Genomic DNA, 27,089 nt, shown 5'->3' with positions numbered 1-27,089 from the left:
CTCTTTTGAAAGAGAACTGCATTGGTGTTTTCTTCCTTTTGACTAGTGTCTCTGGAAGGTATTATATGCTCCACAGCAACCAAGATCACATAAGATCACTCCTTCCACAAACAGGCTTTCAACAGCAGTAGGGAACTGACATAATCATTTAGCTCAGTGAACAGTAGATGCAAACCTTCCTCTGAAAAATCTACATCCCTGGACATTTGCACAGCCATTAAGTAGAGAAAGGTGCTGTTTCGTGTTGGTTGAGTGCACCAAATTGTTTCCGTTGTGAATAAAGCCAATACACTTTATTGATTCTGTACCTAATATGTGTCCCTTTCTTCTTGTTGCCTTCGATAGTTGGTGAAGTTTCAGCTGATTTTTATGTCACTCATTTCACAATAATCTCAAACTCTCTCTCTTTCTCTCTTGCAGTTGTTGTGCTTTACATTCAAGGGATTGGCAGCAAAGAATGGCGAGAGGTGAGCAATTGTTTTTATAATCTCATGTACAAAATAAAATATATGAATTTATGGAGGTCAAAAAAAAGACATGATGTAGAAATTCCAGAGGCTTCTGGTGCTTCAGGACCTCTGAACTTTCCATTCTCGAGAAAGAAGATGTCTGGTGTCATTCCTGGCATGGAACAGTCCTATTCCAAAGTAACATGGCACCTCATTAGTGAATGTGGATGTTAAACCATCTGAAATGGAAGAATGTGTTTTCACCAAAGAATGGCAGTTTCTGATTCAGAAATAGGAATTGAGGAAATGAGTTTGAGTGCTTTGCTAAGTGAATATGATGAAGATTCAATTGGGCAAATTACTTAGTGTTCTTTTTGTTTATATTCCAATAATTGGATCAGTGATTGCCTATGTTGAAGGGGTAAGCAGGCTTGGGTAAGAATGGGACTCTGAGGCAGCATAGTGGTGTAACTGCCTCACAGTTCCAGTGACCCAGGTTCAATATAGACCTGTGGGTGCTGTCTAAGTGGGGTTTGCACATCTCCTCTAAGTGACTGTGTGGAATTTCTCCTAGATTCCAAAGACTGCAGGTTGATAAGTTAATCCATCACTGTAAATTGCCTCTAGTGTGTAAGCAAATGGTAGAATCTGGTGGAAGCAGATTACAGGAGAAATTATGGGGCGACAGGGTTGCTCTGTGAGCTGGTATAGATTTGATGGGCTGAATGGCCTCCTTTAACATTAGGAAATATGGAAAGATGAAGATTAGACATGCAGAGGGTTAAAAGATTCAATTTCTATTATCTGTAGTACAAAGCTTTGGATAAGAAATTAGTGTCAAAAAGAAGCAGATGTGAAGAGGGCTCTGTGCTTAACAGTTCAGATTAATGGACCTACAGAGCTGTGGTCTATTAATCTGAACAGTTCTGTTGGCCTGTATGATGGATAGAACGAGCTCCTTCTGTGCCATAAATTTCTTTACTTCCACTGTGGTGTTGAGAGCGAAATAAGAAAGTCAATAGTCTAAGCCAAGAGCATTGGAGAGAAAAGGACAAAGGAATTTCCAAAGCAGTAAGGATTTAGTGGGGTTATTCTGTTTAGAAAAGAAAACATTTACTAAAAAGGATTATTACTGCCACGAACTATGGTTAATCCACATCTGTGGGCATGGAAAGTGCCCAAGATAATTAAAGAATATATTGGAAAATGAAACCTATTTTATTGGTAGGTAGCTAATTAGCTGAACTGCCTGAGGGTTCTCCATGTTTGCATGATTACCTGAAATCCAATTAAGTGTTTAGGAGCCATCAGGAGAGTATTTCAGTTTAAAAAAATAATATTTTTTTGGCAGCAGCAGCTCAGTGGTGAATTTGTGGATTGTGTAACATTATTTTCACATTTCTTTAAAGAAAAGTAAAAGTGGTTTCATGCTCGCAGTTATGCTACTGACATTATCTTGATGGAAACCTTTTTGGAGACTGTATTATCATGTTAGTGGTATTTATATAACACCTGTCACAAACATCAGCCTCCCAACAGGCAATGTAGCACTTGTGAAGTGTTGTAATGTATGGAAACAATCCTTCTAATTTACACACTACAAAGTCCAACAAGCAACAATGAAAGAAATAACTGCATAGTTTGATTAAGTGATATTGGCAGGGAGATAAATATTAGCGAAGTCCTAGCAAAATGGAAACGAGATCCATAAATCTGTCTGAGGAGGAAGATGGGCCAGATGAATGTCTCCAACATAAGCATCCCTCTCAAATCCCCATCCCTCACCCACCCCTCCCCTGTCACTGTGCCATCTGTCCACAGAGTTACCATTACCGGATGAACTACTAATAAAACATTGGAAGAAATGAAAGCCTGCCTCCCCTGCCCTGGGGAAAAAACATCTCTGATTATTTATTTTATCTATGCCCCTCATAATTTTACGAAGCTCTATAAGGTCACGCTTTAGCCTCTTGCATTCCGGTAGTAATAACCCCAGCCTATCCAATCTCTCCTTATAACTTTGGCTCTACGTTCCAGACAACATCCTGATTAATCTCTTCTGTACTTTTTCTATTGCTACCACATCCTTCCTATAATGTGGTGACCAGAACTGTACACAATACTCTAAGTGAGGTCTAATTAATGTTTTGTATAGCTGCAACGTGAGATCCCAATTCTTAGACCCAATGCCATAAAAATGCCTTCTTTACTACCCTATACACCCGTGCCAGCACTTTCAGCAAGCTATGGACTTGCACCTCAAGGTCTCTCTGTGCGTCAATGCCCCTAAGGTTCCTGCCATTTACTATATACGTCCAACCAGAATTTGAATTCTCAACGTGTATTACCTCACACTTGATTAAATTCCATCTGCCACCACTCTGCCCAACTTACTAACTGATCTTACTTCCGCCATAACCTTCTTTGCTATCAATGACTCCACCAATTTTCTTGGCTTCTGCAAACTTGCTAATCAGACCACCAACATTCTCATCCAAGTCATTATATAACAAACAACAAAGGGCCCAGCACCAATCCTTGCAGTACACCACTTGTTACCAACTTCCAATCAGTAAAGCACTGATCCACCACTACCCTCTATTTCCTATGAGCAAGCCAATTTTGGATTCAATTTGCCAACACGCCTCAGGTCCCTTGTCCCTTAACTTTGTAGACCAGCCTACCATGCGGGACCTTCTCAAAAGCCTTAATAAAGTCCATGTACATTATGTCTACCGCTCTGCTTTATCAGTTTTCTTAGTTACCTCCTCAAAAAAAACTCAGATTTGTGAGGCATGATTCCTCCACACAAAACCATGCTGACTCCTGACTTTCCAGGTGAACATAAATCCTGTCGCTCGGAATCTTCTCCTACAATTCTCCTACGCTGATGCAAGGCTACCGGCTTGTCGTTTCCAGGCTGATCCCCCCTTCCCTTTTTAAAAATGGGGACAACATTCTTTATCTTCCAGTCTTCTGGTACCTCACCTGTGGCTAATGAAGATGCAAAAGTCTCCATTAGAGCCCCAGCAATCTCCTCCCATGCTTTCCTTAGCATCCTGGGATATATCCTGTCAGACCCTGGGGATTTGTCCATCCTAGTGTGCACCAGTATTTCTAACACTTCCTCGTTCCAGATGCAGATATACTCCAGAATATCAGTTTACCCCTCCCTTAACTCTCCAGCCTCCGCATCCTTCTTCTCGGTGAATACCAATGAGCAGTATATATTTAGGACCTCACTCATATTCCCTAGTTCCACACATAGATTACCTCTTTGATACCTGAAGGGACCTACTCTTTCCTTTGTTACCCACTTGCATCTAAAATTCTTATAAAAGGTTTTATGATTCTCCTTGATCCTTCTTGGACCACACTTGGAGTATTGTGTTCAGTTCTGGTCACATCATTATAGGAAGGATGTGGAAGCTTTAGAGAGGGTGCAGAGGAGATTTACCAGGATGTTGCCTGGATTGGAGAGCATGTCTTATGAGGATAGGTTGAGTGAGCTAGGGCTTTTCTCTTTGGAGAGAAGGAGGACGAGAGGTGACTTGATAGAGGTGTACAAGATGATAAGAGGCATGGATCGAGTGGACAGTCAAGAGACTTTTTCCCAGGGCAACAATGGCTAACACGAGGGGGCATGATTTTAAGGTGATTGGAGGAAAATATAAAGGGTTGTCAAGGATAAGTTTTTTTTACACAGAGAGTGGTGGGTGCGTGGAACGCACTGCCAGCAGAGGTTGTGGGGGCAGATACATTAGGGACATTTAAGAGACATGAATGATAGAGAAATAGGGGGCTATGTGGAAGGGAAGGGTTAGATAGATCTTAGAGCAGGATAAAATGTCGGCACAACATTCTGGGCTGAAGGGCCTGTACTGTGCTGTAATGTTCTATGTTCTTGCCGTGGTCATTTTATGATTTTTTTTTACCCTCCTAACTTCTTTTATCACTGTTCTGTAACTTATTTCATCTTTTAACTATTTGTCCAGATCTCTTGAACATTACTGTTGAATCTGCTCCATCAGCCTGCATTCAGTTACCTTTAGAATGCTGATTCATTCCAGCGGAATTTCTGGGCACTTTCGAACTTATTTTCCTAATGGAGCTTGGTGCAGGGGGCAGGGTTTCAGATTTATTGATCATTGGGATCTCTTCTGGGGAAGGTATGACCTGTACGAAAGGGACGAGTTACACCTGAACCGGAGGGGGACCCTGTGGGCAGGTTTGCTAGAACTGTTGGGGAGGGTTTAAACTAGTTTTGCAGGGGATGGGAACCAAAGTGATAGGTCAGAGCTTGGTTCATTTACTGTACAAGTAGATGCAGAGTATAGAAAGACTGTGAGGAAGGATAGGCAATTGAAAGGGCAAAATTGCTGTCAGTTGTATGGGCTGAAGTGTGTCTACTTTAATGTGAGAAGTATCAAGAACAAGGCTGATGAACTTAGAGCATGGGTAAGTACGTGGAACTATGACGTGGTGGCCATTACAGAGACTTGGCTGTTGCAAGGGCAGGAGTGGCTGCTGGATATTCCGGGGTTTAGATGTTTCAAAAGGGACAGGGGCAGAGGTAAACGAGGTGGGGGAGTGGCTTTGCCGATCAGGGACAGTGTCACAGCTGTAGAAAGGGAGGATGTCCAGGAGGAATCGTCCACTGAGTCAGTGTGGGTGGAAGTCAGATACAGAAGGGGAGCAATCAGTCTATTGGGAGTATTCTACAGACCCCCCAATAGCAGCAGAGATACTGAGGAGCAGATTGGCAGGCAGATTTTGAAGAGGTGCACAAATAACAGGGTTGTTGTCATGGGTGATTTCAACTTCCCAAATATTGATTGGCACCTCCTTAGTGCAAAGGGGATAGATGGGACAGAGTTTGATCGGTATGTACAGGAAGGATTCCTGACACAGTATGTGGACAGGCTGACTAGAGGAGGGGCCGTACTGGACCTGGTACTAGGCAATGAGCCTGATCAGATTTCAGATCTCTCGGTAGGAGAGCATTTTGGAGATAGTGACCATAACTCCTTGATCTTTACCATAGCCTTGGAGAGGGATAGGAGCAGAAGATATGGGAAGGTACTTAACTGGGGGAGGGGGAATTATGATGCTATTAGGCAGGAACTTGGGAGTGTAAATTGGGAACAGATGTTCTTGGGGAAGTGCACAGCGGAAATGTGGAGGTTGTTTAAGGAATACTTGCATGGGGTTGTGGATAGGTTTGTTCCATTGAAGCAGGGTAAGGATGATAGCGTGAAGGAACCGTGGTTGATGTGAGATGTAGAATATCTTGTCAAGAGGAAGAAAGAAGCTTGCCTAAGGTTGGATCAGACAGGGCTCTGGAGAGTTACAAGATAGCCAGGAGGGAGCTTAAGAATGGACTTAGGAGAGCTAGAAGGGGGCATAAGAAGTCCTTGGCAAGTAGGATCAAGGAAAACCCCAAGGCGTTCTACACGTATGTGAAGAATAAGAGGATGACTAGAGTGAGGGTAGGACCGATCAGGGATAAAAGAAGAAACATGTGCCTGGAGTCGGAAGAGATAGGGGAGGTCCTTAATGAATACTTTGCTTTGGTACTCGCTAGAGAGAGAGACCTTGACGTTTGTGTGGATGGCGTACGACAGACTGATATGCTAGGGCATGTCGATGTGAGGAAAGAGGATGTGCTGGAGCTATTGAAAGACATTAGGGTAGATCAGTCACCGGAGCTGGACGGGATATATCCAAGGTTATTACAGGAAGCTAGGGAAGAGATTGCTGCATCTTTGGCGATGATCTTTGCATCCTCACTGGCCACAGGAGTAGTGCTGGATGATTGGAGGGTGGCAAATGTCCTTCCTTTGTTTAAGAAAGGAAGCAGGGATAACCCTGGGAATTACAGACCAGTGAGTCTTACTTCAGTGGTGGGCAAATTACTGGAGAAGATTCTTAGAGACAGGATTTATGGGCATTTAGAGAAGCATAGGCTGATTAGGGACAGTCAACATGGCTTTGTGAGGGGCAGGTCGTGCCTTACAAGCCTGATTGAGTTCTTTCAGGATGTGACAAAGCACATTGATGAAGGTAGAGCAGTAGCTGTGGTGTACATGGATCCTAGTAAGGCGTTTGATAAGGTTCCTTATTCAGAAAGTCAGGAGGCAAGGGATCCAGGGAAACCATAGAACACTACAGCATGGAAAACAGGCCATTTGGCCATTCTAGTCTGTGCTGAAACTTTATTCAGCTCGTCCCATTTACCTGCACCCAGCCCATAACCCTCCAGTCCTCTCCCATCCATGTATCTATCCAATTTATTCTTAAAACTTAAGAGTGAGCCTGCATTTACCATGTCAGATGGCAGCCCCTTCCACACTCCCCCACCATTCTCTGAGTGAAGAAGTTCCCCCTAGTCTTCCCCCAAACCTTTCACCCTAAAGCCATGTCCTCTCGTACTTATCTTTCCTAATCTATGTGGAAAGAGCCTACTCGCATTTACTCTGTCTATACCCCTCATAATTTTGGAAACCTCTATCAAATCCCCCCTCATTCTTCTACGCTCCAAGGAATAAAGTCCTAACCTGTTCAATCTTTCCCTATAACTCAACTCCTGAAGACCCAGCAACATTCTAGTAAATCTTCTCTGCACTCTTTCAATCTTACTGATATCCGTCCTATAGTTAGGTGGCCAGAACTGGACACAATAGTCCAAATTTGGCCTCACTTGGCTGTGTGGATTCAGAATTGACTCACCCATAGAAGACAGAGGGTGGTAGTAAATGGAGTGTATTCTGCCTGGAGGTTGGTGACTGGTGGTGTTCCACAGGGATCTGTTCTGGGACCCCTGCTCTTTGTGATTTTTATAAATGACTTGGATGAGGATGTGGAAGGGTGGGTTAGTAAGGTTGGTGGTGTTGTGGATGGTGTAGGATGTTGCTGTAGATTACAACAGGATATTGATAGAATGCAGAGCTGGGCTGAGAAGTGGCAGTTGGAGTTCAACCCAGATAACTGTGAAGTGATACACTTTGGGAGATCGAATTCGAAGGCAGAATACAAGGTTAATGGCAGGACTCTTAGCAGTGTGGAGGAACAGAGGAATCTTGGGGTCCACGTCCATAGATCCCTCAAGGTTGCCACGCAGGTCGATAGGATTGTTAAGAAGGCGTATGGAGTGTTGGCCTTCAAGAGTCGGGGTATTGAATTCAAGAACCATAAGGTAATGTTGCAGCTCTATAGAACTCTGGTCAGACCACATTTGGAGTATTGTGTTCAGTTCTGGTTGCCTCATTATAGGAAGGATGTGGAAGCTTTAGAGAGGGTGGAGAGGAGATTTACCAGGATGTTGCCTGGATTGGAGAACATGTCTTATGAAGATAGGTTGAGCAAGCTCAGGCTTTTCTGTTTGGAGAGAAGGAGGATGAGAAGGTGACTTGATAGAGGTGTACAAGATGATAAGAGGCATAGATCAAGTGGACAGTCAGAGACTTTTTCCCAGGGCGACAATGGCTAACACGAGGGGGCATAATTTTAAGGTGATTGGAGGAAGGTATAAGGGGGATGTCAGGGGTAAGTTTTTTACACAGAGAGTGGTGGGTGCGTGGAACGCACTGCCGGCAGAGGTTGTGGGAGCAGATACATTAGGGACATTTAAGAGACTCTTAGATAGACACATGAATGATAGAAAAATAGGGGTCTATGTGGGAGGGAAGGGTTAGATAGATCGTAGAGCAGGATAAAATGTCAGCACAACCTTGTGGGCCAAAGGGCCTGTACTATGCTGTTATGTTCTCTGTTCTATGTTCTATGAAAAACTGCAGCTCTCTCTAAACTGGAAGTTGGTTCCCAGAATATGAAGCTCTGCATCTTGTTTCATTTTACCCATTAGCAGGTTTGGTTGTCACTGGCAAAGTTAGCATTTGTTGTTCATTCCTAATTGCTCCAAGAAAGCAGATCTGGAACCACCATAGTAAAGGGTCTTTGACAATTCTAGTAGGTAGTACATTCCAGGACTGGGGCAATGATGAAGAAACAGTGATGTGTGTCCAATTCAGGATGGTAAATGGCATTGTTGGATTTTTACAAGGTGCATAGAATGTGTAGGGTTAAGTAAACAGGAAAATCTCCTTGTATGTTTAATTCCTTGCTTTTTGCAGGATGTGAAATTGCCATCTGCAGTGAGTGTCATTGTGGAGGTTGCCTTTTTCTAGAATGTACATGGAGTTAGAGATTAGACAAGACAAGATTTCTTTATTAGTCACATGTACATTGAAACACACAGTGAAATGTATCTTTTACGTCAAGTGTTCTGGGGGCAGCCCGCAAGTGTCACCATGCTTCTAGCTCCAACATAGCATGCCCACAACTTCCTAACCCGTACGTCTTTGGATCTTGTAATGCAATTGTAATGTCTTGCACTCTGGATATTGATCGGAAACAAATTGGCTAAGTTTATAAAAGAAGCATTTCAATTAAGGTGAAATAATTCACCTGCCTCTGCATCACAGTAACTCATTGAATGCCCGCTGTCTGTAAAACACAGTACACCCTTCATTAACACAATAATGAACAGCACATCTGTAACACAGTGCTGAGAAGATGCACCTCAAGGTATCAGTTACTGGCATCTTTCACTGTTACGCACTGATTACTGTGCAGTCCTCACAGTATCACATTGATTAAAATAATCTCTTCATTATAATGCAATGATTAGCATACATGCTTCACTGTAACGTGGTGATTAGGATACATTCTTTGTATTAGTCATTACCGTACATCCTTCTCTCTGTAACAGTGATATCGATAGACGTGTTAAGGGAACAATGTGAAGGGTGTTGCAATGCCCATACTAACATTGGTATAGAGAAAACCCTTTCACAGAATGTCCCTCAAAGTGGAGTTCTTAACCCTTTGGCACCCACACAAATTCAGTCTAAGTACTTTGGCAGCCTGGAAAACAGAATGGGTTTAATAGGATGGAATCTGCAGTCAGCATAGGAATCACACTTCTACAAATCTTTCTGCCACTATTGTAACAGTGCCGTCAATACCTCTGTTAAAATAATACAGATAAAAGTATATCAAGTATTTATAACATAACATTGCTGACAATAATTCGTGCTTTTTATGTTTTCAAGAAATTAAGAATATTAAGGAAAATCACTGGCATCATGAGATTCTGAATGCATATTAAAAGATATGTCAGCTTGACATTTTGGAAAATACATTAAAGATACTGTGGGCTACAATTTCATGCCTGGTTAAACAATATTTAAGTGGTGAGGTTAAGTAATCAGGAAAATCCCCTTGTGTGTTTCGTTCCTTGTTTTATTGTAATAGGTTTTTTTGTAAGATATGGCATTAGCAACTCACAGCTGCAGTGAGTGTCACTTTGGAGATTGTCTTATTCTAAATTAACTTCCCGAAGGTGGATGTTGACGAAGAGCCAAAGACTAATAATTGTTTCAGTGCTGTTGATTCAGAGGAGGTTGGATTTGCTCCATCAATGAAGTGAAATAAACTAATACATTCTATCCACGTCAGATCTGCCCTTTCCTGATTAATTTGTGTGCACAGTTTTAAATATTTAAGTCTTTAACAAACGATTGTATTTTATTTCTCTGGGGAAAGTCTGCATTTGAATAATGACCTTTCCTGCAGCATCTTTGTATTGGTAACATTGCATTGGCTGAAAAATAGGCAGTGTGATGCTGGCAGAGTAAAAGGATCTAAGCCCTTGTTGTACAGGGGTGAGAGATCACCTTCTTCTCCTCACAAGGGATGTTGGGGGTTAATCTGATTGAATGGATGGCATGCTGCTCGGTTATTATTACATTGATTTTAATAGGAAATCCAGTGTGTTCTACTGCAAAGGAGAGAATAAATACATTTAGCATCTACATGAATATTCCAAAGCACTCTAAACATATTTAATTTGACCTGTGCTTACCGATCCAGTGTTGGAAACACAGTACTTTTGCACAAACAGTAATGCAATAACAGACAAGATTATCTGTTTTAGAGATAGTATTTTAGGAATAAGTATTGGCCAGGACATTTGGTAGAACTCTCCTGCTCCTCTTCGAATTGTACTGTGGGACTACATCTACCTAAGTGATCTTTGGTTTAATACCTTGTCTGAATGACAGCAGGGTAAACGTGTCCAGTGTTGAATGCATGATGTAGTAATGTATGTATGTTGAGCTGCACTTTTGGAGTTTAGTTCTATTGACTTCAACAGAGGATGAATTTTTGACCAGCACTTCCAACAGCACAGCACACCCTCAGTTCCTTACTGAAGCATAAGACTGGGTGATGTGGCTAATTCTGGTGATACAGACTTGAAAATTGGTGAGTAGAATATTATCACTCACCAATAGCTGACAGTGGGCAGTGTTTCACTCTGGCTGGTTATAGGCCAGACAGTGAAGGTGAAAATTCATCAGTGTGTCTGTGGAATACTTATGTTTTACTGAGCACAGGAAGCGCCAACAGCAGCTGCATTGAGTACATCGACTACGAACCTCACACACTTCAGCACACTTTTATATGCTCAGGCCATTATGCAAGTGCAGGACCATTTTGTGCACAGTAAGCCTCTGAAGAAAATTAATGGATGACAAGAAACCCCTTTCAAAACAGAGTTGCTGGGTATTTTTTGTTCTTGATTGGAGAGGGGGATCACGAGCAAAGCCAACATTTATTGTCTGTCCCAAAATGCACTTGAACTGACCGGGGTAAGCATCAACCACAGTGCTGATTGGATAAGGATGGAAAATTGTTTTTCCTGAAGGACATTGGTGAACCAAATGGAATGTGATGGACAATCCAGTACTCCTGTGGCCAACATTACCAAATCTAACTTTGTATTCCTGCTTAAGTCAATAAACTGAGCTTAAATTCCCCATTTGCTACACAGGTCCTCCCCAGTTTATGAACACCTGACTTACATACAGTCCATACATACGAATGAGCATTTGGGAGACCAACCAGATGGATTTGCTGGCAGCTGCAGGTTACGAACGGTTCACAGGAATAGAACCCTGTCATAACCTGGGGAGGACCTGTAGAGGGATTTAACCCCATGGAGCAGGATCTGTAGTCAATCACAGTATCATAACCACTGTGCTACCATTCCAATTTACATTGGATGAGAAAGGGTTGATGACATAATTTGCAGTCTCCTTCTTACTTTGGAGCCACTTTAATATCAGTGCAAATAACAGAAGCTGGAAGCAAAGTAGAAATGCAGAGGCAAGCACAGTTAACACAGCTGAAATTTGAAGAGCCAGCTGGAAAATACAATTAAAGAAGGATTTCACCAAGTGTACTAATATTAGTAAAGAGGTTTGGTTGGCATTGATCTGTGGGAATGATAAAAGGCCTACAGCACTTTTCAGACCACATTACAGTAAGTGGAGTATTTTTGAAATGTATTCACAGTTGCACAGTAGTGTAGCAGTTAGCATAACGCTTTACAGCGCCAGCAACCCGGGTTCAAATCCGGTCACTGTCTGTAAGGAGTTTGTACATCCTCCCCGTGTCTGCATGGGTTTCCTCCGGGTGCTCCGGTTTCCTCCCACATTCCAAAGATGTACAGGTTAGGAAGTTGTGGGCATGTTATGTTGGCGCCGGAAGCGTGGCGACACTTGCGGGTTTCCCCCAGAACACCACGCAAAAAGATGTATTTCACTGTGTGTTTCGATGTACATGTGACTAATAAAGATATCTTATCTTATAATGCAAGAATCAATTTGCACACAGCAATCCCCAATCTGTTAATGACTAGGTAATCCTGTGATATTGGTTGAGACATAAATGTTGACCATAACTTAAGCTCTTTTTTCCAAAATGGTGGGTCGAGCTCTTTTACATCTATCTGACATCATTGATTTCTGAATATTAAAGGAATTAATGGGGACAGTGCAGGAAAATCACATTGAATTAGATCAGCCCTGATTTTGCAAAATAGAAAGCAAATTCAAGATTTGAATCACCTATTTCTGTTCTTATGTCTTATGTTCTTAAGTTTTAAGAGTTGATTGGCCTTCAGATTAACATCTTATCTTAGCGACAGTATTTGCCACATTGCAGCACATAACCAGTTTCAAGGAGTGGACTTAACTGCCAAAATTTTGTTTTTCATTTTTTTGTAATTTTGCTGTTTCTGATTTTTTTTTGTCTTCCTTTGCTGTTTGTTATCCTTCTTCCAGTCTCCTGAATATACATAAGCCTTTGTACTTTTGCATGTGCTCACCTTTAGTTTTACATTCTCCCCAATCTCCTTGTTAACCACAGTTGATTTATTTGATAAACACTCCTCCTGCCCTTTAGCGGTATACAGTGACCCTGGATATTGCTGCATTGTTTTCTGAATTCCTTTTAATATTTCTCTGCTTTTGTCCATTAATAGTGTTGAACAGTTGCTGTTATCAGTTCTTGTTTCATTTTGTGAAGATAAACTGATAAAATCTAGAATCTTACTGTGTGTGTTATGATTCTTTTTCAACCCTAACATGGAATTCAATATTATTATGATCACTATTGCATAAATGCTCCCTTAACTAAATCTGCCTCATTGCTTGTTACTAAATCTGGTATGGCCTCACTCTTTATTGGATCCAGAGCATGTTGCTCCAGAAATTTATCTTGAATGCATTCAAGAAATTCACTATTATTCTGACATAAGCTGTTATGTTCCTTCCAATCCTAATAAAACAGCTTTACTTCTACTATAAACATTTCTCATTACAAAATTAATACATTCTTTCACTAAATCGTTGCTACTGGAAGGGAAGTTGCACAACTCTCTTCCCCTTAATTCCTCAGTGTTACTGCTGACTTCTTTCCTGTAGCCCTATCCTCTTTACCAATGCTTTTTAATGTAGGTTTATTTATACTCTGAACTGCATCATCAACATAAAATTATAGTATGTTGCATTCTATAATTCTATGAAACAGGCATTTAGCACACTTGTCTTCAATAAGCACTGGTTAGTCTACTGTTTTTCATTTTTTGTATTTTTTGCTGTTTCTGAAATTAGTTTCCATTAACATGCCAAAGTATTTTAACCTAACCTCAGATTACTGGCCCTGTTCCACCGTGGTATTTATTTTTCTTGGTCCATTTTTTTTTGTGGCCTTCTTGAATGAAGCTGGTAATTTTGAGTTAACACCCGTGCAGCTTTATATTGTGAGTCATGCTGGAATTCCTGTCACGAAGCACTTTGCCTGAATTAGTGTGATTGGTTGGCATTTTTTCTTTAGAGCTAGGGATCGTGAAACCACAGGCTGGGATTATGAAATGTGACGGGAATGCTGAAATGAAAAATCTTGACCACTGCGTGTCTCAAATAGATAAACAAATTAATACGCATTAGACCAGCAACAAGTGTCCTTCAGCCTTATAAGATTTCTTTATTAGTCACATGTATATCGAAACACACAGTGAAATGCCTCTTTTTCCGTAGGGTGTTCTGGGGGCGGCCCGCAAGGGTGGCCACGCTCCGGTGCCAACATGGCATGCCCACAATTTCCTAACCTGTACATCTTGTGGTATTGGTATTGGTTTATTATTGTCACTTGTACCGAGGTACAGTGAAAAACTTGTCTTGCATACCGATCGTACAGGTCAATTCATTACACAGTGCAGTTACATTGAGTTAGTACAGAGTGCATTGATGTAGTACAGGTATAAACAATAACAGTACAGAGTAAAGTGTCACAGCTACAGAGAAAGTGCAGTGCAATAAGGTGCAAGGCCACAACAGGGTAGATCGTGAGGTCATAGTCCATCTCATTGTATAAGGGAACCATTCAATTGTCTTATCACAGTTGGGTAGAAGCTGTCCTTAAGTCGGGTGGTACGTGCCCTCTGGCTCCTGTATCTCCTACCCGATGGAAGAGGAGAGAAGAGAGGATGTCCCGGGTGAGTGAGGTCTTTGATTATGCTGGCTGCTTCACCAAGACAATGAGAGGTAAAGACAGAGTCCAAGGAGGGGAGGCTGGTGTCTGTGATGTGCTGGGCTGTGTCCACAACTCTCTGCAGCTTCTTGCGGTCCTGGGCAGAGCAGTTGCCATACCAAGCTATGATACATCCAGATGGGATGCTTTCTATGGTGCATCGGTAAAAGTTGGTGAGAGTCAAAGGGGACAAACTAAATTTCTTTAGCCTCCTGAGGAAGTAGAGGCACTGGTGAGCTCTCTTGGCTGTGGCATCTACGTGATTTGCCCAGGACAGGCTGTTGGTGATGTTCATTCCAAGGAACTTGAAGCTCTCAACCCTCTCGACCTCAGCACCAATGATTGTTGACATTGAGGGAAAGGTTGTTGTCATGACACCATTCCACTAAGGTCTCTATCTCCTTCCTGTACTCCGACTCATTGCTGTTTGAGATACGGCCTACAACGGTGGTATCATCTGCAAACTTGTAGATGGAGTTAGAGCAGATAGCCACACAGTCGTGAGTGTATAGGGAGTAGAGTAGAGGGCTGAGGACGCAGCCTTGTGGGGCACCAGTGTTGAGAATAATCGTGCCAGAGGTATTGCTGCCTATCCTTACGGATTGCGGTCTGTTTGTTAGAAAGTCAAGGATCCAGTTACAGCGGGAGGTGTTGAGTCCTTGGTCTCGGAGTTTTGTGACAAGCTTGCTTGAGATTATTGTATTGAAGGCAGAGCTGTAGTCAATAAACAATAGTCTAACGTAGGTGTCTTTACTGTCCAGATGCTCCAGAGCTGAGTGTAGGGCCAGGGAGATGGCATCCACTGTAGACCTGTTTCGGCGATAGGCAAATTGCAGTGGGTCCAGGTTGTCTGGGAGGCTGGAGTTGATGCGTGCCATGACCAACCTCTCAAAGCACTTCATGATGGTAGATGTCAGAGCCACTGGTTGGTAGTCATTGAGGCGCGCTACCTTGCTTTTCTTTGGTACCGGGATGATGGTGGTCTTCTTAAAACAGGAGGGAACCTGAGAATGAAGCAGGGAGAGGTTAAATATGTCCTCAAATACTTCTGCCAGCTGATCAGCACAAGATCTGAGCACGCGGCCAGTGACACCATCTGGGCCAGGTGCTTTCCTCGTGTTCACTCTCCGGAAGACTGATCTTACGTCCTCCACTGTGATTACAGGTTCAGCTGCATTGGAGGCTGTCAGGGTGGATGGTGACAATCCACTTCCCTTCTGTTCAAAACGCGCATAGAATGTGTTAAGTTCATCAGGAAGGGATGCTCTGTTGTTAACTATGCAGCCCAACTTCATCTTGTAGCCTGTTATGGCATGTAAGCCCTGCCATAACTGACGGCTGGTCAGGGACTCTATTTTGAGTCGGTATTGCCTCTTGGCATCCCTGATAGCTTTACAAAGGTCATACCTCGATTTCTTGTACAGATCAGGATCACCAGATTTGTGTGCAGCAGTCCTCTCCTTCAGTAGGGAGTGGATCTCCTGGTTCATCCATGGTTTCCTATTTGGGAACACCCATATTGTCTTATTTGGTACACAGTCCTTCACACACTTGCTGATAAAGTCTGTGATGGTGGTGGCATACTCATCAAGGCTGGCAGCTGAGTCTTTGAACATGGACCAGTCCACTGTCTCAAAGCAGTCACGTAGGAGCTCATCTGCTTCCTCAGACCAGCACTGCACGACTCTCCGTACCGGATCCTCCCGTTTCAGTTTCTGTTTGTATGCAGGGAGAAGGAGCACAGCCTGGTGGTCTGATTTCCCAAAGTGAGGATGAGGGGTGGCTCGGAAGGCACCTTTGATGGTTGTATAGCAGTGGTCAAGGGTGTTGGCGCCCCTGGTAGAGAAGGAGATGTGCTGATAGTATTTTGGTAACACACTCTTGAGGTTGGCCTGATTGAAGTCCCCTGCGATGATGAAGAGGGCCTCAGGGTATCCTGTCTCAAGGTTGTTGACCACGGAGTATAGCTCATTGAGTGCAGGCTTCATGTTCGTCTGTGGTGGGATGTAGACTGCCATCAGGATAGCTGAAGCGAACTCCCTTGGCAGGTAGAATGGTCAACACTTCACCGTTAGATATTCCAGGCTGGGTGAGCAGGAGCTCGCCAGGACCGTCATGTCCGAGCACCATAAGTTATTGATTAAGAAGCAGACCCCTCTGCCTTTAACTTTGCCTGAGGACACTGTATGGTCCATTTGATGAATTGAGAAGCCCTCAGGTTGAATAGCACAGTCAGGTGAGGCAGGTGTGAGCCACGTTTCAGTGAGACATAGTACACAACAGTCCCTTAGTTCTCTTTGGTGGGTCAGTCTTGCCCTTAGTTCCTGTGCACTGTGGAAGACAGATGTTAATATGGGAGAAAAGGCTTCTGCGTACCCATGTTAATTATACAGTGCATGGATACAGACCAAGTAGTTGTTCATATATGATGGAAGATATAGATACTTAGATATTTATTTATTAGTCGCATGTACATCGAAACACACAGTGAAATGCATCTTTTTGCATTACTGAGAATGTGCTGGGGGCAGCCTGCGAGTGTTGCCACGCTTCCGGCACCAACATAGCATGCCCACAGCTCCTAACCTGTACGTCTTTCGAATGTGGGAGGAAACTGGAGCACCCGGAGGAAACCCACGCAGACATACTGGGAGAACGTACAAACTCCTTACAGACAGTGGCGGGAAATGAACCCGGGTCGCTGGCGCTGTAATAGCATTACGCTAACCACTACACTAAAGTAGAAGCCAAGTTTGAAAAAAATACATCAGTATTATAAATATATGGGGTACAAAAAACTAAGAAGTTATGACTAATTTTTGCAAAGCTTTGTTAAGTTTTAAAGTATTTCGTCAGAGAGAAAATGGTATTTGACCCCATGGGGGAGAGAGCTCCTATTCACTTTTGTTATTAGCAATCCATTAATAAATATGATGGTGGGGAACAGCAGCCTAGTGGTTAGGGAACATTAATTACAAGACTAGAACTCTAAAGGTCTAGGCTAATGATTCAGAATTGTAGGTTCAGATGCTTGTCCTGCTCTTTCACCAGGGCAAGTGGCAAATATAAACTCAAATAAGTGAGCTTAAAAAGGTGTTGTTGGCATTGGTGACCATAAAACTGCAGGATTTATATAAAAGCTGCCAGGTTCACAAATTCAAGGTTCTTCTTTTACAGCAGAGAGGGATAATAGAGGTTTAATGGAAATGTCCAAAAGGATTTCAATAAAAGTGCCGGGGATAAAATATTTTTCCGCATTAGCAAGAGGTCACTTGCAACGAGACACATGGATCTCAGGGCAAAAGGAAATGTAAAGTAATTGGCAATACTTATTGTGGGGAATGAAGAGATATTTTTGTTGTCTTGGCTCGTTATTATGGTCTGGGATGAGCTGCTAGGAAGAGTGCTGGGAACAGATTTAGTATGGTATGGTATGGTTTATTATTGTCACTTGTACCGAGGTACAGTGAAAAACTTGTCTTGCATACCGTTCATACAGATCAATTCATCACACAGTACATTGAGGTAGTGCAGGGTAAAAACAATAACAGAATACAGAGTAAAGTGTCACAGCTGCAGGGAAGTGCATTGCAGGTAGACAATAAGGTGCAAGGTTATAACAAGGTAGTTTAGACTTCATGAAAAAAAATTACCAGTAGCTCCCTATGCAACTGATGGCATTTCTTTGCGTGAGTGCCAGCAAGTTCTGATATCTGTGCATGCACGCTCACATGTTGGCAGTTGTTGGCTGATATTTTCCCAGGTGCATTGTGACACTGGAATGTGGCTAGGGGTAAAGTTGTGGTAATTCCGTAGTACTGATGCTGAATCCATTGGAACAACATGTGCTGCACTCTCTTCCATTGCTTCCAGGCTGGATTTGTGATGGGATTTACAAGCTGTAGGTCATTTTTTGAGTTGATCAGCTGACTACAGATATGAACCCAAAGTAACATTAAAGTGGGTTGGATAACTACATTGAAAAAAGAAGCTTCCATGACTGCAGCAAAAGACTACACGAGCAGGACTAATTGGTTAGCTTTTGCAGAGAGTTAGCATGGACAAAATGGGCCAAGAGGCTTTCACCAGTACCAAATGGTCCTTGGTACAATGCAGTGTTTGGCAACCTGTGTTACAAGCTTCAGGCAACACTGTTCTCCCTCGCAGTTTTCTATTACCAGCTTCCATATCCTAACAAGAGATACCACAGCGATAAGGTACTTTAAGCCAAATTTAAGCTGCACAAAGCCACTAAATGGGTGGCTGATGCACTTTACAGTGAAAAGTAGCACTTGAACTCCTAAGGGAAAGAGGGTTTCTTCCAACCTATGTGTGTTTACAGATTAATTGATTGAACACTATTCAGGAATGACAACGTAAGAGATTTCTTTACCTTAACATACAGGTGGTATGTGATAATGCACATCAGTGCTCATTTCCCTGAAATTCTCATGTGTCACTCCCACTGGAAATGATAACTTGATGATATTTAAGAAGCATTTACACAAGCACATGAACATGCAGCGAAAAGAGGGATATAGATCACGTGCAGGCAGATAAGCTTAGTTTAATTTGGCATCATGGTTGGCCCAGACATTGTGGGCTGAAGGTCCTGTTCCTGTGCTGTACTGTTCTATATTCTATGGTCTATGATTGGTGCTAAGATATGTGGATTATGTCCTACAACCATGGCTCATGCCTGCTCTATACAATTGAGATATCTGGGCTAATGTTAGTTGCAGGGACTTCCATGAACAGAGTGCTTTGTTCTCAGGCAGCATTCAGTTACTTGAAGTAGTCATACATGTAGCTCAAAAAGTGGCCAGGATTATGCAGAGTAACATCCTGTAAGCAGTAGCTGGATAAATATTTTGAAGAAGTTCGTTATAGAATAATTGTTCACCGAATGCTGGGGAGAAGTTCTTTCTCTACTCAATAGTACCATGGGACCTTTCACATTTCACCCGATGACACAGACAGAGCCTTGGACAGCACACCTGAAAGATAGCATCATAGTGTGCTCTTACTGTCAAGTGAATATAGAACAGCACAAGGAGAGGCCCTTCGGCCCACAATCTGCGTTGAGCATGATACCAAATTAAGCTAATCCCTTCTGCCTGCACATGATCCATACCCCTCTATTCCCTGCATGTACATGAGCCTGTCTAAAACCCTCTTGACTATCGTATCTGCTTCCACTATTAGCCCTGGCAGCACGATCCAGGCATCTACCACTCGCTGTGTAAAAGAAAACTTGTCCCGCACATCCCCTTTAAACTTTGCACCTCTCACCTTAAAGTTATGCCCTCTGGTATTCAACATTTCTATCCTGGGAGAAGGACTCTGCGTGTCTTCCCTATCTATGCCTCTCATAATTTTGAAAACTTCTATCAGGTCTCCTCTTAGCCTTTAACACTTCAGAGAAAACAGCCCAAGTTTGTCCAACCTCCCCTTATAACTAATACCCTCTAATCCAGGCAGCATTCTAGTAAACCTTTTCTGCACCCTCTCCAATGCCTCCACACCCTTCCTGTAATGGGGTGACCAGAAATGCACACAATGCTCCAAGTGCGGCCCAGCTAAAGTTTTATACAGCTGCATCATGACTTCCTGACTCTTATACTCTATGCCCCTAGTGACAAAGGCAAGCATGTCATACGTCTTCTTTGCCACTCTATCTACTTGAGATTACACTTTCAGGGAGGTATGGACTTGGACCTCACCATCCCTCTGTACATCAATGCTGTTAAGGGTCCTGCCATTTACTGCATACTTTCCCCTTACGTTTGACCGCCCAATGTGCAACACCTCACATTTGCCTGGATTAAACTCCATCTGCCATTTTTCCGCCCATAACAGTAACTGATCTCTACTCTGATGGTCTTCTTCACTGTCCATAACTCCACCAGCTTTTGTGTCATCTGCAAACATACTAACCGACCCATCTACATTGTCATCCAAGTCATTCATATATATCACAAACAACAGAGGCCCCAGCATTGTTCCCTGTGGAACACCATGAGTCACAGACCACCAGATAGAAGAACAACCTTCTACGACTGCCCTCTGTCTTCTATGGGCAAGCCAACTCTTGTCCCTAATTTGTCTGTTCATAAGAAGATCCAATCCTATCAACTCTGCCATTATTTCAAGTCCTTTGGATGGCAGACTGCACTTGTGACTTTGCATTAGCCTTTCAAGTGAATACTTGGAATTAAAACCCCAAGCAAATCATTTGTTCGTGCAAAGCAACAGTCTTGTAAAATAATAATATAGATGCTCATAGTTATATCTAACCTCCCATTGGCATCTGAAGCAGCCTCAAAATCCTTCCCACCGGTTCAACAGACTCGTAATTAGAAAGCAGCATTGTTTACTTTCTGAGTGCTCAGTTTTGAAGCCAGGGAGGAGGTCATCCTGTTACCTTTCCTCTTTGGAATGAAGCAGGCAAACGGTGAAGGGCAGGGAGCAGAAAAAGAAATAAAATGAAATATTGGAAATTTCAATCTGTTATAATTTCTAACTCAAGGAAATTTCAGATCATGCCACCTTTACGTTTGTACAGGGTAGACAAGAACTGCAGTGGGTCTCTTCAAGGGAGTGTGTGAGTTAACAGAATCCAGAAGATATTATTTAACTTACAGCTCGAAAGAGGCATTAAAATGATGATGCTCCCTGGACGTGTATGGCAGTTGGTAATTTTTTTGTAACTGTGTGTGGGCTGTATAGACTGCAGCTTCCTATGATACATAGTAACGAGCAGGATGTCACCTGAAAGAAGGTACAGCATTAAGCAAGAATCAAATTATTAGTGGCACAGGATGTGGGAAAGTTCTTACACTGATATTCTGATATGATTTGCTACTAATTCAGTTATTCAGACTAACTGAGAAGCTAGGCTTACTTCTTTCACCAGTAATAATAACAGAAAAGACTAAACCAAGACACTGAAGCCTTAAAAGGAGACTTCAAAATATCAGGTGGGGAAAATCTTTGTGTTGTTTGCAAATCAACAGTGCTGTCAAAGTATATCATCTATAGATGGTAGGACTATAAAGAAAACAAGACAATAAGTTGTTCTAATTCTTGAGCTAAGCTTGATAGTAACAGCTTTGTCAATGTCATCTGACAATCCCTTAAAACTAAAGACTGTCTGTACCATGTGTTTAATTACTCAACCTGTTGGAGAAGAGGCTTCACCCACTGCGAACTTGTATTGGAACTGTGAGAATGCATTGTGCTCAAATTTCTGACCAGAATTCTTGCAAAACAATCTTCCCACCAGGCGGCCAGTCAGGAAACAGGCTTAACTTGTGCCAGTAGCCATGTTCAACAACAGCTTTCAAGAACTGTTGAAAAGAAATATTAATAAAGGATTTTATAAGAAAGATACTCTTAAACATTTCACCACCATGACTTCTAGAGAGCTGGGAGTACTAAACTGGTCATTGAAGTCAATGAAACAGAATGTCAGGGGGGGATCTGAATGAGCAGTCATAACTCCAAGACCTGTTTAATCTTTGGCATCAAAGATGAATCTCTACTCCAACATCTTCAGAAAACACAAATGCCTCAAAGGAAAATAAGAAAAAACCTGCAGATATAGGACAGTGCTGGAAACTCTCAGCGGGTCAGGCTGCATCTGCAGAAAGAGAAACAGGGTTAATGTTTCGAGTCAAAGGCCTTTCATCAGAGCTGGTGAAGTCTTTGTCCACGTATACAACAAAGTTCATGGCCACTCCCCCCCCCCCCCCCCCCCCCCCACCATTGCAATCGCTAAACTCACTCTGTTGTCATGACGGTAAGTTGCACTCTGCCTCTGAAGTTCTTTCCACTGAAATTGAGGGAACGAATTTCAGAAGGATAGTACAATGCACTGCCGCTAGTTCAGTGCTACCAATTGAGGATGAACTTCTAGGCAATAAACTATTGAATCAGGCTGTCATGTAACAGCTACTTTGCTGAAGAAAGAAACATCAACAGGCATAATGCATAACACAAATGCAATACGCTTGCCCTGGTTCCGATTGTAGGCAGACAGATAGTACTAAATTGATGAACAATTGCAAAGACCAATTTAATGATTTATGTCTGCCTGACGTTATTGATAATAGGAACATGAATAAAGCATTGAGTGTCATGAGCCTATCATTCAGTGAGATCAAGGTTAATCTGCCTGCCTTGCATCCATATCCTTTGATATCTTTGTCTAGCAATCTTGTTGAAGAATTGCACCAATCCCTATTGTGTGATCTCAATTTTTTGTTTTGAAGGAGGTGACATCACATTAATTTTACTACTTTCTCTGAAAGTTAATTCAATTTGTTAATGCACACTGCATGTTCATCATTGCAGTCACTAGCTGTGCAAAACACATTTGCTTATCTCTGCCCCATTCTCTTTACTTGAATGCCTCAAATCATTATGTATGTCCTGTATTTACTCAGGATTCCAGAGCTGTTTCTTTTAATGATACTTGCTAGATTCACAATTTAAATGTTGCAATCTGTGTTGTTGGCAAAAAGCAGTTTGTTGAATGAGTGGGGAGATGTGCTACTACTCTGCCATCACAAATTAAGATGGCAGGAAGCAATAACACCTCCTCTCCCTCACCCAAGTAAATGGGATCCTCTTTTTAAAAAAATTGCAAACTCTTAAATGTGGGTATTGACTGGAGAAGTGATGATATTCTGCTCACAAGGCTAGACATTCTGGGAAATCAGTCCTGGGTTGACCAAAGACCATTACAAATTATTTTAAAGCAAATCCTTTAAATTTCCAGTTGGCCATGGAGCTGCTGGAGTCTTAAACTCAAGGCTTGAGCCCTCGCCTGCAGTACTGTGTGCAATTTCGGTTTCCTTATTTAAGGAGGGATGTACTTGCATTAGTTGCAGTTCTGATTCTGAAGAAAGGGTTTGTGTTATGAGATTATGCCTGTATTCACTAGAGGGGCAACTTTTTCATGCAGAGGGTGGTGAGTATATGGAACAAGCTACGAGAGGAAGTGGTTGAGGCAGGTACAATAGTATCATTTAAGAAGCATTCGGATAGGTACATGGAGGGGAAGGGCCTGGAGGGATATGGGCTGAACGCAGGAAATTGGGACTAGCTAGGTGGACAACATGGTCGGCATAGACATTGGGCTGAAGGGCCTGTATCGGTGCTCTATTGCTCTATGACTCTATGAGTATAGAAAGATGAAAGATTATTGCATTGAAACATATAAGTTTTTGAGTGGGCTTGACAGGGTGAATGCTGAGGACTTGTTTCCCTTATGGGGGATGTAGAACTAGAGGGCATAGTTTCAGGATACGGGGTCACCCACTTAAGATGGATATATGGAGGAATTTCTTCTCTGACGTTCTTAAATGTTTGCAATTTTCCACTCTAGAGAACTGTGGAGGTGTGTTATTGAATACATACAAGGGGGAGACTGATTGGTCCAATGGGTCACAGTTGGCACCATACCTCTGCTTGGTTTTCCTCTCTCTCCAATCCCCTCACCAACCATGAGCTGGGGCCTGGGTGTGGAAATGAGAATATTACTTGCCCTGGCCCTCATTCAAAAGGATCCGTCCCTCCATTATAATTGGACTTAAGGGCAGGGGTGGGTCGGGTGTTATGAGGGAACAGTCAGTAAAAGGAGTTAAGGCCAAGATCAGATCAGCTACAACCTTACATTAATGGTGGTGGGGCCAGAGGTATTGAAGGCCCACTTCTGCTTCTTATGTTTTAATGTTCTTTAAACTGATCCCCGCAAGGAAACGTTCTTTCTGCACCTCAGACTTTTTCAGCCCTGGTTGAAAACTTCCTGGTGGCAATCACTGTGTCCTCACCCCATCCCCAAGATCACATTCCTCACTTTTGGAGATTGGTCCAATGGGTTACACTTGGCAGCAACTCTCTTCCTGAATTTCCTCTCACTCTAATCATTCCCCCTCCAACTATAAACCAGGGCCTGAGTATGGAAGTGAGATCCAAAGGCTAAAATCCCTCTGGACCTCTGCATATAAGGATATTACTTGTCCAGATCCTTACACTAAAGGATCCACCCCTGTATTATAATTGGGACCAGTTGCATTTGTACCAGTTAAGATAATTCATGTAGTATGTTGAGAGTCCCTGGAGAGCTGTACTCTGACAATTAGCATCACTAGCAACATTTACATTGCCAATGGATGCAACAGGGGCAGCTACAACCTACTAATGGGGAACAGCAGAGAGCGGCTGCAACCTGTTCATGCATTACTTGAAGGCACTGAAATGAGGTGACAGAGTGAAGGAATTAGTTGTGCAGTAGTGTGAGAAATTCAAAACTGGGACATTAAGCAGCCTGAAAGCATCCAGTCAGAGATATAAGTATGAAAAATGGGGCTGTTCCAATTTAACTGGGACATCTGGTCAGTTTATAACAATGTCAGACAGTTCATGCATTAAGTATTTGGCTTCTAAGCGTACCTCAGCATAGGATTGCACGGTTAAAGGTTGCTATATACTTCTGTGATTCAGAAGTCATTTCTGCTTAAGATTATAGTAAAAAAAAAGGCCAGGAAGAGGTACAGGTGAGGCAGTAGTTGTTGGCATGTTAGCAGTACCATGGGAAAGACAAATGTCTCACACAACATGTAATGTCCTTGTCAGTTATACATTGGATGATTCATTTTTGACAAGCAACTTTAGTTTGGTGAAGTTAAGAAAGGATGTGGGTATTTGGCATGTGATGCATGTAAATTGAAGAGAAATGTTATATGTAGAGTGAGTAAGAGGTATTAATGGGATCTGCAGAGACTATTGTGGACTCCAGTGGAGACACAAGAGACTGCAGATGCTGGAAGAGGATGCAGATGCAGTCCAGATGAAGGGCTTCGACCTGAAACGTCGACTGTCCATTTCCCACCACAGATGCTGCCTGACCTGCTGAGTTCCTCCAGCAATTTGTTTGTTGATCCAGTCCTTCAGTGATGCATATCATTCACACTAAGGCTTTGCCATGGATGGAGACTAGAACTAATTCTCCTTGTGATTTTAATTAAAATGGACCCTGCCTCCTGTGACCTTCCCCTATGCTGTAATGATTCTATAATTCTTTTTGGTAGGATAGTGATTACTCATGTACCAGGCACTCTGGTGTGAGCTCTAGAGATGGAGGGGGAATTTTAACTCCTGTAACAGGATGAGTTTGGGCCAACACTAACTCATTGCCAGCTTCTGAATTTAAATTGAAGAAGAAGGGCATTGCCTATTTCAATGTAATTACTCATTAAGAGCAATGTTTACAGAAGTTTGGGATTTAAACTCATGTTCACAGGTTTCCCATTCATCCTAGAACTTGCCAGTGAAACTAAGACAAGGGTGTAGTGGTTCCATAAAGCTGAAGAGTTGACAGGTAAATGTGGAAACTAGTGTTGCAGTCTCCTAGTTGCTCCATTGAATGAAAGGTTTTCTTCCCAGAAAGTGTGCTGAGAGGTTGTTTAGTAAACTTTTGAGAAAGTTTTATCAGGATTAGAGCCAATTCAGCTTGGAAACTTTGTCCTTGATCACTGGTGACTGGAGTCTGGAAAGGCACATCACCATGGGTGCTGCTTATTGAAACGTGAACGAACACAATGGACGACACAATGGTGTTTTGCATTCCATTTCCTGACTTCTTGTGTGTCGTGCAGCCGCCTCCAGAATCCATCACATTTCATCTTTCAAAAGGGCTTGGTGGAGATGAAACTGAGTCATGGGTGTTGATCACTCACATAGTAGATTGGGTTGGAGTGTGTCTGACCAACCACCGCAAAAAGTGCATGGTGTGCCTCCCACAACTGATTGCTCCCTTAAACCATGTTGGGAATTTAAAATTCTGCCTACAGCCCAACCGTACAACAGCAATGACTTGCATTTACGTGGCACCTTCACTGTTATTTGCAAGAGAGAATATAAGTGGACTGCGACTCATCTGGACAGGTTGAAGGAGAGAGAATGAGTGGGTGATGTGCAAGTGGAGCACTGAATGCAGTTACCTTATAGGCAAGGCTGGACTATGTAGTAAAATATCTGGAATGATAAGTAGGACATGCAATATGTTAAGTAGTGAGTAGTAGCAGCAGTATCACAGTTAAGATCTCCACATTGTGGCACTCAGCTGTTTGAATTTCATTGACAGTCTGATTAGAATTGAAAAGCAGTTAAATGAGCAGCACAAATATCACACAATGAGAAAGTAGAAGAAAGGTTTCATCACAAGCACCAACATATTAATTTTCACCGGGTGAGAACTTTTGCGGAGAATAATTTGGAACAACTGTGTCAAGCATTTGTATGAGAACAGTGATGTTCCTAATTTCTAGTTTTATATATGATGTATTGCTGCATTCCAATACATGACATTTCCTGCAGGAAATAATCGACATCAGAGGCCCTGGTTGCAGAGACCAATTCTGGAACATAAATTGGTGTTTTTTAAAGAGGTTATTATGAAAAAATCAATGGGGATTATTTTCACACAATGAATTGCTTCGCTGGTTGAGCTAGTTTACATAGTGACTGTTGCTGCAGTCGTCTTCTGTGAATATGTCTTAACAGGTTGATGTAAGCACTGTGTGCTAATACATTACTTGCCAATAACATTCAGCCAAGTTCAAACTGCCACTAAGTTCTACTTCCAGTTCAATCAATTTGTGGTGGCAAGGACAAGAATGGGGTTAGTTCAGATGG

At 42.4% G+C, this 27,089-nt stretch overlaps 1 protein-coding gene across 6 annotated transcripts in view; it reads left to right on the top strand.

Moving 5' to 3' along the window:
• LOC127571321 (copine-9-like) overlaps positions 1–27,089 on the top strand; it is a 324,183-nt gene that overhangs the window by 53,070 nt on the left and 244,024 nt on the right. For all 6 annotated transcript variants that reach the window (XM_052017597.1, XM_052017598.1, XM_052017599.1 and 3 more), the window contains exon 3: positions 421–467. In XM_052017597.1, the coding sequence (XP_051873557.1) occupies positions 421–467 (47 nt within the window). The remainder of the gene's footprint in view (positions 1–420; positions 468–27,089) is intronic.

Source organism: Pristis pectinata, chromosome 6 (genome assembly GCF_009764475.1).
Source record: "Pristis pectinata isolate sPriPec2 chromosome 6, sPriPec2.1.pri, whole genome shotgun sequence".
Classification (NCBI taxonomy): domain Eukaryota; kingdom Metazoa; phylum Chordata; class Chondrichthyes; order Rhinopristiformes; family Pristidae; genus Pristis; species Pristis pectinata.
This window is presented reverse-complemented; position numbering and strand designations above follow the sequence as displayed.